The following is a 14,553-nucleotide window of genomic DNA, read 5'->3' as shown; positions in this document are numbered from 1 at the left end:
GATATTTTAATAATTATTATTTTTTAAAATAAATTTTATTTGAAAATACATCAAAATAATATATTTTTTTATTTTTTAAAATTTATTTTTAACATTATCATATTAAAACAATCTCAAAATGGTGCGCTATTAGTTTTCAACAATGTATACAGTTATGTATTCCTATTTAATTCGAAGCAATAAATGATTTTGTTTAATTTACCTTTTTTTCTATGTGTACTGCACTATGTAATGCACCGCATTGTTTCATGAATTCTTTCCTTTTCTTTCTGGGTTTTGCCGCTTCAATAAATCTCACTATGGAAGTTGAAAACCAGCAGAGTTTTAGATATTAAAACTTGACCAATTCACTAGGACTCCGGTCTTCGGCATCACTTCCTATGCAAACGCATTTCTTTCCCAAAGAGTTGCATTCCAATGCCAAGAGTCACTTGCATTTCTCTTCATTCCTCAAATGTAATGCCAAGCCCTGCACAGCTCCTCAAAGCCCTCTCCTACGCTGCTTTCTTCAATCTGTTGCTTCTCATCACACAAGCTGTGCACATGCTTTAAAACATGGCTGGAATTGGTAGTCTTGTTGATCTATTACTTTTCTACACACTCGAGAGAATTCTTTACAATAGAATGGTATGCTCACTGGGCCAAAACTCCCAGCAAGTCAAGAAAGCAATTGCCCTTTGGCTAATGCTCGAGGAAATTGGCTACCATGATCTAATCCGAACCATAAACTCCTTCGATAACACCACCATTGAATCCTTATTTTATGAGGCATTGCAGTGCTTATTATGCATACACCCGAATTCGGCCCAACCATTTGAATCAGATGAAACTCCAATTTTTACAGGCCTTTTTGACGAGCCTATGAACCCGAGGTTCTTTTACTACAACAGAGAATTCATGTTCAAGCGCTACATGCACATCATGGAAACGGTTTGTGATCAAATCTTTGGCGAGACCAAGGCTGTAGAAGTTGACGAGTCAAGTTTGAGGCCAGCAATTAACCCCTTTGGAGAAGGGTCTGGTACTGGACATGAAGGTATAGCAATGTATGCTGCAGGGACTTCTAGTAGGGCTAGTGGTCAAGTAATTGGTGAGAAATCTAGGCAATCAAGCTTGAATCCTGATGCCAGTGAATTTAATCCTGGACAGGCCCCTGAAGATTCTCGGACAATGTTCCTAACTTTCTCATTGGGCCACCCTCTAAGCCGCGATGAAATTATTGATTTCTTTACATCGTATGTAAATGTTAAATAGTTTAATTAGCGATTCACACGTATCCATTCCAGTTCACTTTGTCTATTCACTCCAATTTTGTTTTTTTTTCAGGAACTGTGGGGAAGTAGTACAGAATGTTTTCATTGAAAGTACTCAACCAGGCAAGGATCCACAGTTTGGACGAATTGTGTTCACTAATTCCTTGGTGATACCAAGAATACTTAATGGACAAACAAAAGCCAAATTCATGGTGAATCGTAAGCATCTATGGGCTCGTATTTATGTGCCTCGTCGCAGAGGTAGCAGCTAGCTTGGTAAATGATGGAGCAGAAAACATTAGAGATGATTTAATTAGAAGTTTATAGCAGTAAAAAATCTAACATTACTTCTTGTTAGTGCTTCTGTTTGAACTACACATGGTTGCAGAATATTACTGGCTGCTATCTTAGTTATAAATTTCCTGGAATTAATGCTGGAGTACACTTTCAATCATTTTTTGTCCCGTCTGAAATATTTTAATAATAGATCGTAGGCATCTCCATTCTGCATTCTAATTTCTATATGCTCCTACATTTTCTGGAGATGGCTACGGTTTGTGGTTGAAGGAAAATGGAAGAGTACAACGCTGAATGATATCTCATTATATCCTGTAATGTTGTCGCTGAATTTGTAAACGAACAAGTGAAATTTCTGTGTGGAATTTGTTTAGGAATGTGCTCCCGAAAAATAATTTCTTAAATGATGTCACTGAATAACTTGCAGCTAATGCTCTTGCGGATAAAAAAACACTTGAGTTGGAACCTTGATAGAAGAAAACTTATCAGGTGTGAATGTTCCGGTGGATAGCCTGAGCTGAAGAAAATTCAACCTCCAGAACAAACTGAACGGAGTTTACATCTCGTCTTGTTAATTAAGCGAGAGAAAAGTCGAGAGAAAGATCATTAACATAGAACTAAGTCTAATACGATAGAGTGTGTGAAGCAATACTGTCATGTCAACTAAAGCAAGACAGAAAGCCATCATTAACACAGAGGGAGAATAGGGCTTCAACAGAGTTTTTGAACCAACAAAACTAAAATCATCAGAAAACAGTTAGGAGGAGAACGAAAACCCAGGTGGTGATATCATGGTTCAAATCCAAAGTATGATTTTATGATCAAGATGCTCCATGTTTGGCTGAAGCATCAGCCGTGATAATTGCCTGCCCTCAGTGTATGAGCAAGTCTGATCTAATGAAAAAAAAAAAGAATTTCTGGCAGCAATGACAAGAACTAACATTTCCAGTCGGGAAATCGAGATCCCCATGAACCTTTATTATCAAATAACTGCCGAAGAATAACGTGCAATTTGGCTAATGGAGTTCAGGCAAGGGCAGCATCAAGGAGGCTGGATGGCAACTGGCATTGGACTTCTGCTAGATCTAAAGGTATGGTGCAGTTTGTTAAGATTTTCCATGGTCAACATCACAAAGACTCAGTTATTTTGAGTTGTCAAAATAAATAAATAAATAAATAAGAACAAAGAAAGAGACAAATATTTAGTAATTTGACGCTGGATGAAAGTGAGTTCTCTAGAATTGACGATGGGTACTTGCAACGATGTGGGAAACAGAGTTCAATTATCACGACAAGTCGTTTTTGCAGCCAATATATATCAGTGGCTGTATGCTATTGTAGATTACATAAAAAAGTGGTTACAAAAGCAACAGGGATTCACTGTTTGAACTGGGGAATTAGCACAGAGGCGCTTAAATTCCGATTTACCAGTGTTGAAACTCGTAATCTCTGTCATAACAAGAAGCAACGTTGTGAACATTCACTGTTGCAGATATATCAAATGCGGTAATATCTCTGTCATTCATCATATGAACTGATGTTTTCGTGTGCAAATACAAAATTGGACGTAGCAATAACCTAGTCTTCAGGCAACACTAAGTAAAATCGCTATCAAGAGTAGAAACAGCAAAGTCAAAAAAGGGAATCCAGAATAATGATTCCATAAAATCTATCTTGTTAGATCTCATGCTTTTCAAATCATTGAGAAGAAGAACAAGCTGCTCCCTTCAGGACCTGATTTTGTTCTAACCTGGAGGGAAATAATTTTACATAGAGATGTTTTACCTGCCAGCTAATTGCTTGATCGTGTTAAACATTTTCACAATTTTCCACCTTAATTTAAACCTTGTAAATTCAAGGACTTAAAGTTGATTAACTTCATGAATTAGTTCATCAATTTCTCCCCAAATAATTCTACTAAGAGGACAGAATGATTGCGTCAGAGCATAGTCTGCGTGAAGCACCTTATTGGCTTATATGGAAATGTTCTGGGCAAATGTAAGAAAAGGCTGTCTCAAATAGATTAATTTAAAGTTCTTCTAACAGTAAGGGTCTGGTCTGTTTAAGATTATGACGGAGATTATATTTTAAAGTGATTATTACATTAAATGATTCAAAAACATTAAAAATTTAATTTAAAGAAAAACAAATTCCAAAAAATAGTAAATGAAAAACATCCATGGCTTCGTTCTTGCACGCCCCCAGCAGAGAAGATCTAGAACGAACAAGCCTACCGAAAACCATTCAGGCTGTTGGTCTCTGGATCGAATTTAAGGAATAAGTTTTTGGTCTATCTGATGGTTCATTTGGTTTTGATGATTTCGTTTCAAGTTGATATTCACAATCCTCGTCCTTTTTTATTATTATTATTATTATTATTATTATGTCGCATCTGCTGTTCAATTTAGATGTGTGAAACACCACCCAAAAGTAATTTATTATTATTATTATTATTAATGAGTTTTTGAATTAACTTATGAATATCTTGAATAATTCTATAAATTTTAAAATTAAATTTTTAGTGGTCCTGAAAAAATTCAAACTCATAATTATTAAAGAGTAAATTTAAAATCTGATCAATTAAATTACTTTTTATTATTAATACCAAGAAGTAATTGTTTTCATGTGATTTTGTCTTTCTGTTTATTAAAGTAAGGGTACTATGTTGTTTAGATCAATTTTCAATTTCAATATCGAATTACTTTACTGAAAAAAGAATATTTTATTGACCATCAATATCTGCCACAGCATTCAAACTTAAGAAACCTGTAGCACCCAGAACGCAAAAAAAAAGAAAAAAAAAAAAAGGGACTTTGATTAAAGTAATTTTGTAATATAATTCAAAATCTAATTTAGTTAAGAAAGTGTTTTAAAAATTTAAATAAATCACCTCGGACCAGCAAATGTCTGAGAACTCGGCTGCCAGGACAGCAGTTCATTCTTCAAGAATCAAGGGGTGGAAAAATATGGTTTTGTTCCCATTTCAACAGGTTGATAACGGTCCATGCTCTCAGAATTCGACCCATCTGGTAGCCTGTTTGACTTTCCGGTGTTTCCACGTTTTGTTAAAAAAATTTAAGAGTTTCTATCTATTTATTTTTTGTGTTTTTAAATTATTTTGATACAATAATATTAAAAATAAAAATAATATTATTTTAATATATTTTAAAGTAAAATACATCTTAAAAAGTAACCACGGTTATATTAAAACCAGTTTTCTTCAATAGCATCTGGGAAGACGCCCAAACACCGTTTAGCAAAAATTTGATTTTCTGGCAGCAATGACAAGAACCAACATTTCCAGTCAAGATCCCCATGAGCCATTATTTTCATATTACTGCGGAAGAATAACGTGCAAGTTGGCTAGTGGAGTTTAGGCAAGGGGGCTGCATGGCAACTGGCATTGGACTTCTGCTAGATCTAAAGGTATAGGTGCAGTTTGTGTTAAGATCTTCCATGGTCAACATCACAAAGACTTAGTTGTTTTGAGTTGTCAAAATAAATAAATAAGAACAAAGAAAGAAAAAAAATATTTAGTAATTCGATCCTGGATGAAAGTGAGTTCTCTAGAATTTACGACGGGTACTTGCAAAGATGTGGGAAATGTTACAGAAAGTGACAATAATGCAGGATCAGAATCGATGATTTTATTGAAAGAAGAAGGTTGACTTTATACAGCCTTATATAATCTCAGCAGAGGAGATATTCACGTAGAAAATCATGCAAAATATAAACTAACAATCCTATGAACTAGGACTTATTAAACTGAATGCAAATCCTAACTGCTTCCTAAACAGAAGCCTAAACTTTCTCTTCAGGAAACAGAGTTCAAATATCACGACAAGCCGTTTTTGCAGCCAATATATATATATCAGTGGCTTCAAGAATCAAGGGGTGGCAAAATACGGTCCATTCGCTATGATTGCACATTCAAACTAACTTAGAAAATGGCCTGACGCTATGAATGACGTTATTATTTCATCTTGCAATTTATTTATCAATTATTTATATTTTTAGAGGTTCATTTTATTTATAGTATGGTTTTACTTAGGTTGAGATTTTAATTTTCTTTGCCAATAATGCTACAGCTGGTTCCGCATTGATGGATACTTGAGAAGGACCATAACAATGGACGGGACAGTGACAATGCTTGAGATTATTAGGAAAGGGAAAAAAAAAGATCAAAAGAAAAATAAAGCCTTTTTCTTTTGAAGCTTATAGGAAGGTTTTTCTCTTTCCAAGACAAAAGTGACAAATCATTTGAAATCTTTTAAGGAGCAAATTGTTACCCTACGTTTATTGGAATATTTTATATATATATATATATATATATATATATATATATATATATATATATATATATTTGAAAGAGCTATATCTTTAATAGTTCATGAAAAAGATGTATCGTGTGATGTGATGTATTTTATTGAAAAGTTCAAATTAATAATTAATATGAGATAAATTTATTTATATTCTCTTTAAAATACCTATATTTCACATCATTTTAAATAAATTCAAGGGTTTTTGTAATAAAAAGTAATTTCTGTAACAAAAATAATTTTTAAATTAAGAGCAAAATATTCAAGATTGCTAATTCAATATATTTTTATTATTATTTTATTTTAAATATAAAAATTATAATAGTTTGTCAATTGAATACAAATTTACTTATGAATTAAAATCAAGATTTGATTTTAAATAAAATATAAACAAATTAAAGATTTGGATGATAATTTAAACCTACTGGAGGATCTATACCACTTTATATTAAATTTTTATTTAGTTTTACCAAGCTAAAAAATAAGTACGATAAAAAAAACTTAATTGATTTTATTTATGGTAGGTGTGAGAATGGATGAAGGGTTGACCCATCCCATCATCCAACCAATACCCATTCTTTCTTTCTTTCTATCAAAGCATATAATTGGACTAGAACTTGCTTTGTGGATTAAAAGTATGGTAATGAGGCAGTGCCATTTGTCACTCTTTCATTCGATCAAAGCATAGAATTGACACCTGTGAATTTAGATAATATTTTCTAGTAATTTAATTAAGGTTTCTAATTCAATTTATTTCCATAAGTATTTCAAATCTTATAATTAAATTCAATTATATGATTTAATATTTTAATTGAGATAAAAAAAAATTATAATAAATTATTAATTGAATTTAATTCTATATATAATTTGATTTCAAATATGTTTGTGCTTGCTTTAAGATTGAAAATATGAGATTTTCTTGTAAAACGAGTGAAATAAAGTTTATAAATATATCTCATTATCATGGATTCAAAATATTCAAAATTGCTTAGAATGCCAGAATCCGAGTAAGAATTTTGAAACAACTTCACTCTTGTAAAATTTAATTTCTTTTTCTTGTTTTTTTTGGGGGGTTAATTATTAAGGTACTTCGTACGAACCCCTTAAATTGGTGTTTCACTCCAAGAAATTTTATTAATTTTGGTTTTCTCTCTTGTTAAAATACATTTAGTGAGTTTATTTAATAATTTATAATCGATTACAAAATAAATTAAGTTATATGATAAGATAAGTTACTGTGCTATATAAATAAAAATACTTAATTGCTTATAATTGAAGTCACTATAGCTATAACTATAGTCAATGAAATTTTATATTATAGTAGCTTTTGTTTTTTATTCAATTATAGAAAAAAAATTATTTGATTAACCAAATAGTTTTTATTTTTTGCATTGGATCCTACACATATGCGTTTTAAATCTTGATTTTGTAAAAACTAAAATAATATATTTTTTATTTATAGAACCTGTTTTTTATTTATTTTTCATGTAAATATTTATTTATTTTAATTAAAAATTATTTTTTTTAAATAACAATCGTAAAAACTAATACATTATCAAACAGATACTTAAAATTATTGAAGCAATAGTAAACAAAAATACATGACTGCCCTTAACTCAATTTCCACTCTTCATTTAAGAAAAAAAAGTAAGAGGCATTTATCATTAACCTATTCACTGGAGATTATTATCCTATGCACTAGAGAGTTCTATTCCAATTAAATTACTTTGATCAATACAATTTCTATAATGAATTTTAGATTTAATGTGAATCTTGGTTGTATTGGTATTATTTTTAGATTTAATGTGAATTTTCAGATTAATTGGTGCAATTGAGTTCATTAATGAACTATGAGTTTACGGATTAATTTTAATTTGAGTATTAAGATCTGGCTACTAAATAATAATAAAAATCTTAAAAGGATATAAAAGATGAATTTGGTCTCTATAAGTCACCTATAGAGATTAAAATCATTCCAAAATGCATGCCATATCTGAACTCCATATCTTAAAAAGATATGATCTAGGAGGATAAGGGACAAAATTCCTCCCCGATGAGCCAAAGGGGACGAATTTCATCTTAAAGTTCTCCTGTAAGAATGAAAGTCATCCTTAAAAGTCATCTAAAAATTCAGTTTGTAAGAAGATGATATAGGCTATAGGGACACTATTTTTCCCCCAATGACCCAGAAGGGACGAACTTCATCCCTAAAGATGTTCTACAAGGACAAATACTGTTCTTAAAAGTTCACTTAAAATCAGTTTAGAAAAGGATAACCTTGTTTACTGGGACATATTTGTTCCCTAATGAGCCAAAGGAGAAGGACAAAATTCGTCTCGAAATCTTACCTAAAATTAGATTTCTAAAAAAAAATGTATGTTTTTTAGACGAAATTTGTCTTCCATAGCACCCATCGGGGACGAACTTCGGCCCCCCGCAGCATCCAATGGAGATGAAATTTGTCTCCAATAGAATCCAGTGAGGACGAATTGCGTCCCTTATTAGCCTCAAATGAACATATTTTAAAAACTTTAGGGACGAATTTGAACTTTTCATCCTAGAAAGCTTTAGGGATGCCCAGCAGGGGACGATTCTCTTTTGATATCCCCTCCAGTCAAAGAATTGGGCCTCACGATCTCTAGGTAATATGCTTCTCTCAATTTTTACGTTCATAGTTTGATATGCGAGTATCCTATGCAGCTTAACTACAGCAAGAGCATCGAAAAATTAATTGAGTGTTTCTTATCCCAAACCTTTTTCTAGTTTTCTCAAAGCCTCTTGTTCATATCTCTCATTAAAGATTATTTCTACTATCTAGCAGACATTTTGCCAACCCGAGTGAGAATTTGGGATATATATAATCAATAGATTCTTTTTCGAAAGCTATATATTCATCCTTTCTGAACGCAATATATAACCCTCCAATGTATACATGGCGATCTTCAAGTCTAAAAGCTAATTATCAAGAGTTTGAGTTATTTGGACACGCATTCCATGAAAAGATTCATGCGTGTATGTTCCCAAAAAATAAATATAGAACATATAAATAAGTAATATAAAATAATAATCAGGATCCCCTTTGGAAATTAAATTATGCTATTTGTACCCTTGTTACATGTTTTTTTTTTATTGGAATATTGGTTATTAAATTTGTCAGGATGGGATTTATTATTATTATTATTATTATTAGAAAGACGATATGATCCTTGTCCTCCTCTTGCAAGTTTTTCTTTTTTAAAAAAAAAAAAAACTCCAATTTTGGTGTGGATGGCATACGAGTCTATATTTCTTGGTTTTAATAGAACTCCTTATAAGTTTTTTTTTTATCACTATTAAATAAACCACATTGGAGATGAAAAGACTTTGAGACAAAAATAGAGGTCCCAAAAGACTTTATTAGTTGATGGCATGCATTTTAATTAGCCTCCAGTGTCAAATTCGTGCGTGTAAAATCCGTATTGGCTAGCTTCCTAATTAAGGCCATTCCTGTCATTCACATTGTTGACCATTCGACTCCACAAGAAAATAAACAAAATGCATGCAGCATAATTGGATTATTTTGAAATGAACAAAATTATTTATTATGGTTTATATAATAGAAGACAAAAAACTTGTACATTATATATACGGAAAACATAAAAAATAGAAAAAAAAATATATTCAATTCAAGAACAAACCACTTAACTACTCATAATTAATATAAAAGGAGAGAATAGATTTATGAATTCGAAGCTTTATATTCTAATTCTAACATTAAAATAGAACTCTTGCTTGATAGAAGTATTAGATGCGATAAATGAAGCGGATTCATTAAAAGAAAGGGGAAAAAAAGCAGAAAATCAAGAGCGTGTAAGCTTGGTGATGAGTTTCGTCATGAACAGTTGTCTAAAAGAGGCTGTGCCTTTGAAACTTGCATTTCTAGCTGTCTAGTTTCTTGACTTCTAGAGGATATTTGAATCACCAGGACGCAATTATTTTGGCTGATAGCGTCACGTTAATCTTGTCCTAAAAGATCCAGAATTAAATTTTCCTCACAGGTTATAAGAGTTAATAAGAGAGAAAGGTTGCTCTAGCTGGAAGATTATGACATGTAGTGTGAGAAAAAAACAGAAGGACAATACTGAAGCCGAATAAAGCAGTAGCTAGTATTTCACGATTCACAAGGGTACTCCACAAGAGGGGACCCAAGCCAGCTTTCATTTTAAATTCATGACTTTAATGGATATTGGATCGAGGATATTATTGAGCAGAAGATACTATATACTGCCTTACCATTGTTCTCCAACAAGACCTTAAATTACCACCTAGCGTGTTAATTTTCTATATATATAGCTTGCACTTCAAGATCAAATATATATGAAACACTACTCAAAGAAAAATATGAAGAAATTAATTAGGACGATCATTCAATTGATCAAGCATCTTAACAAGAAATAATAGACCGTACAAGATAAAGCCAAACTATGCATTATTTAAAATCGAAATAAGCTAAAGAATTACCAAGACTGTAACCCCTTTTGTGTTTTAGGTCTTTTTTAGGACCCATTTCTTTGATGAATCGCATATTTTTGCTTTTCTTTATATATCTTCATTGTAATGACTTAAAATACTGCAATTAATGACCGATAATCCCTTGTTTCAAGCTCTTTCCATCACACACATCTAACTTCTTTCCTACTTTCTCTTTCTCATGGAAACGTCACTAGATATACAATGTGATGCTCAAACTAGCACCTTTTCCTCTTCTTCAATCACCTCTTCCTTCTCTTCCTTCCCTTCTCCAATGAAGAATTCCAGAAAACAAGATCAGTCTCAAGACAGCTCTAAGCGAAACCAAGACCCAAAAAACAATAATGAAAGTAACAAGAAGGCTAAGAGTGGTGGAAATGCTGGGAGGCACCCATCCTACCGCGGAGTAAGAATGCGTCAATGGGGCAAATGGGTGTCCGAAATCCGGCAACCAAAGAAGAAGTCAAGAATTTGGCTAGGAACTTTCGCAACACCGGAAATGGCGGCTCGAGCTCACGATGTAGCTGCCCTTACAATTAAAGGTCATTCAGCTCACCTTAATTTCCCTGAACTCGCTCATGAATTTCCACGTCCAGCTAGTTCATCTCCCAAAGATATTCAAGCTGCCGCTGCCCTAGCAGCTACCTTGAGCTGCAAGACAAGTCAAAAGGGCCGTGAAACCGAAGCTGAAGACGAGCTGATGCTTCCTCACTCCCCGGATAGTACTCTGGCATCTAATGAGACACAGGAGTATTCATTAAGCTCACCATTAAGAGATGATGGTGATGACACATTCATCGATTTGCCGGATATTTTGCAAGACCATCAGTTTGATGAGTTTTGTTACTTGTCATCATGGCAGCTGGTTGGACCCGAGACTTCTGATATCGGATATTGGCATCACGAGGAGCCTTCTGGGAATATACCATTCAAGTAGAAACATCTATTAAATCTACAAGCCGGCGGCACCGTGCTTAATTTCTGCAGAGGACAGAGACAGAAAAGTCAGTAAGTCCAGGAATGAATATATATATATATATATATAAAACCTGATTACTGCAGCTTGGATTTTCATGAATTGACCATTAGGTGTACATATAGCAGTGCCTTATTCCCTTTCGATCTACATGAACCTTACCTCGTACAGATATTGGATAAATGGCAAAGTTTAATTATGAGTATATATAATAAATCGTGGTCTTGAATCCCATTTGTATGACCCGAATGCTTATGTTTATGCCATTTTTCCTTTTCTGATCCTTGATGTGATCTTCTCTATTTTCTTTTTATTTTTTCTTGAATCAGACTCAATTATCCACCTACTTTAATTTGATAAACATCGCATATGATCATCATGGGCGCCTGAAGCTTGATGATCAATCATATATAACATATATGTGGCAGCCTCTTCATTTTTTTCTCTTTTCTTTTTTGCTGAATGCTCTTTCTTACTAACCCATCTCCTAATAAATCCAGCCTAGCTCGTGATGTTGAATATGGAAAAACATTTATCCACACCCCATCAAACAAAACAGGTTAAAATTGAGATGGTGATCAGTGCTGTGCGTGATTCTATGTGGTGCTTCATTTGGTCTTGCAATCACTATTTTCTCAATATCCGTCTCCATAAGCCACTGAAACTAGACATTAGCTATTGGTGGAATTGTACTGTTAAACTGTGACATTCTTATTAATTAAATCAGCATTCTCAGATAGATTAAATATTATTTACTTTTCATATTTTATTTGGAGATGCATTTTCTGTGTTAAATAATCACATAATTAATCATAATTTTAGTAGATAAGTGTTCAAATTAGATATGGACCACTTGGTGTTGATAATGCAATAAACATCACGTAATTGGTCCCATGGGAAATTATTTTTGAAATTTGAGTATGACCATTGATATATACGTGAGGCAGCACGATATACAGAACAGATCAGTATCATGTTGTTCAGCTGTAGAAATTCTCAAGGATGGTCACTCTATGATTGATGATGGTATTCTCATTGTCCAATCATTTGTAAGATCATTCGATATTTTTCAAGGTTCAACCAATCAGCAGCCATCATCGTATTTCAAGTACTTTTAGGAAGAATCAGCCATGGATGGATGCCAAAATACGTGTGTGGTCGATACTAAACTGAATATACATGTCATGCAAGAGAATCTTAGACAAAACTACATAGAATTTCTGGCCAATATTGCTAATAATAAAACTCAGAGCATGTTTTTAACAAGAGAAAGTGACCTCTTTTCACGCGACTCAAAGGATCCAATGCTGCGGCCGATTGATTAAGATTTAAATCTATAAATTCAAAGTTGACGGGCTATACACCAGTTAATTTTAACTAACTTAACCTTATCAAAATTAATTCATTTATTTTTATTGTAAAAATAATTAAATTATTCCTTGATAGATGTTAGTCATCATCAATTCACTAGTTTTTTCTGTTCGGAAAAAGCCTTCTTTCATAATCAAGTTCTAATCTTCTTTTCTTATTACACTTTATTTAAAAAAAAACACAAAATAAATTGATAATGAACATAATAGCAAAGGACTAAATTATAAGAAATTTAAAAATTACTACTAGAAAATTGAAATTGTCGATCCATCAGCATATGGTGAAGATTTCATCAGTGTTTCTCAATGCTGACGAAATAGACAATGAAATAATGTTATCAAAAACTTGCCCATCGGGGTATTGATCTATTCCATCGGTATTGGAAAGAATATTTCATCAAAATTTCCATCAGCTTAGACATAGGAAAGAAACCTTTTAAAAACCTTCTAAAAGAATTTCATCTCACATAGAAAAGAAACAAAAATAAATTTAGAGTTTATAAAGTGGGACGTTAAAATTAGGTTCAAAGGCAACCAAACTTTTATAGGAAAGATGTCATATGCAAACTAGGCTTTGGGTTTAAAACTCACGCGTGTATTGCAAATTGGGCTTCTACTCAAGTTAAGTCTAAGTTTGAATTTATTATAAAAATAATATTTTGAGCTCTAAAAGATTATATTTTGTCAGTAGAAATTTGTTTTTGGGACCTGGTCATGAAAAATTATTTCTTTCAACTCATTGTTTTGTTTAGTCCAACCGATATTAACGGTCCCTTTCAAAAAACATTTTTAGCAACTATAAACAATTTTTTAAATTTATGAATTCATATTTATAGCCACTACATTCATATGTAATTTTTTATTTATAGTGGCTAATCATAAATTATAATAGTGAGAATTAATTATGATTATTATTATTATAAATAATTCTTTAACCTATAAGTTTCTAAAATTCATTATAAAAAGGAGGTTGAAGAAAGAGTTTCTAAAAAGTTTTTTTTTCCAGATTCTTACATGTTTTTTCTCATCTCATTTTTAGTGTTTTTTTTCTCTCTTTTTATACTTTGTGTTTCCTTACAAATCTAAAGTTTAAATTTACTTTGTTGAAAGATAATTGAGTTCTTTTATTTTGGTTCAAAGATATATCTTATTTAAAAGTGTATCTGGACTAAGATAGTGTTATTGGAATCTTGAGAGGCATATTACAAATATCATAGTTGTATATATAACTGAGAAATAATAAAGTCTAAAGGACAAAAAATTCATCATTGATAACAATAAAAATTCTATAAAGATCTTATTTAGAAATGTATCTAAATTAAGGTAGTGTTGTTGAAATCTTGAGAGGCATATTACAAATATCCTAGTTGTATAACTAAAAAATAATAAAGTTTCAAGGAAATTTTTTTTATCATTAATAACAATAAAAGTTTTATTATTTTAAAATACTTCAAGAAGTAAGTAACATTCTTTGTTTTAATTTAAATATAGATATTTTTATTATTCGTACATATGCATGTTAGAACTTTGAGTTAACATCAATTCCAAGTTTGAATATATGCTTAATATAGATTCTATAATTCTATTATTGTTTGTATGAGTTTTTATTTTACATGCTTATAAATTTAAATTATATAAACTCTAGACTTTTCTTAAATATATTTTATGTTCTGAATGTTCTTATTATGATAAACTAAATATTCTAACTCACTAGTCTAACTGCAAATGCTATCATTAAAATTAATATTATCACCATCATTATCTCTATTATAAACATCATAATTTATTATAGCATAGTATCATCAATAAATAATAACATCAATTAATAC

The 14,553-nt window shown here is 31.7% G+C and overlaps 2 protein-coding genes across 2 annotated transcripts; both read left to right on the top strand.

The window, feature by feature from the left end:
- Window positions 1-357: 357 nt before the first annotated feature.
- On the top strand, window positions 358-1,685 carry LOC133691191 (uncharacterized). Its single transcript, XM_062111592.1, has 2 exons — window positions 358-1,235; window positions 1,327-1,685. Exons 1-2 carry the CDS (start codon window positions 556-558, stop codon window positions 1,523-1,525), a joined length of 879 nt encoding a protein of 292 aa, XP_061967576.1. The 5' UTR covers window positions 358-555; the 3' UTR covers window positions 1,526-1,685.
- An 8,748-nt stretch (window positions 1,686-10,433) lies between these two features.
- Window positions 10,434-11,637, top strand: LOC133695761 (ethylene-responsive transcription factor ERF039-like). The gene has a single exon (XM_062117706.1). The coding sequence runs from the start codon at window positions 10,560-10,562 to the stop codon at window positions 11,313-11,315; it is 756 nt and encodes a 251-aa protein (XP_061973690.1). The 5' UTR covers window positions 10,434-10,559; the 3' UTR covers window positions 11,316-11,637.
- Window positions 11,638-14,553: the final 2,916 nt, after the last annotated feature.

This window comes from Populus nigra, chromosome 1 (assembly GCF_951802175.1).
Source record: "Populus nigra chromosome 1, ddPopNigr1.1, whole genome shotgun sequence".
NCBI lineage: Eukaryota > Viridiplantae > Streptophyta > Magnoliopsida > Malpighiales > Salicaceae > Populus > Populus nigra.
This window is presented reverse-complemented; position numbering and strand designations above follow the sequence as displayed.

Bases quoted from the DNA above. Each gene is read 5' to 3' on its own strand.
- LOC133695761 (XM_062117706.1), top strand. From the start codon at position 10,560: ATGGAAACGTCACTAGATATACAATGTGATGCTCAAACTAGCACCTTT.
- LOC133691191 (XM_062111592.1), top strand. From the start codon at position 556: ATGGCTGGAATTGGTAGTCTTGTTGATCTATTACTTTTCTACACACTC. The intron at 1,236-1,326 runs GTATGTAAATGT...TTTTTTTTTCAG, and splicing joins ATTATTGATTTCTTTACATC to GAACTGTGGGGAAGTAGTAC.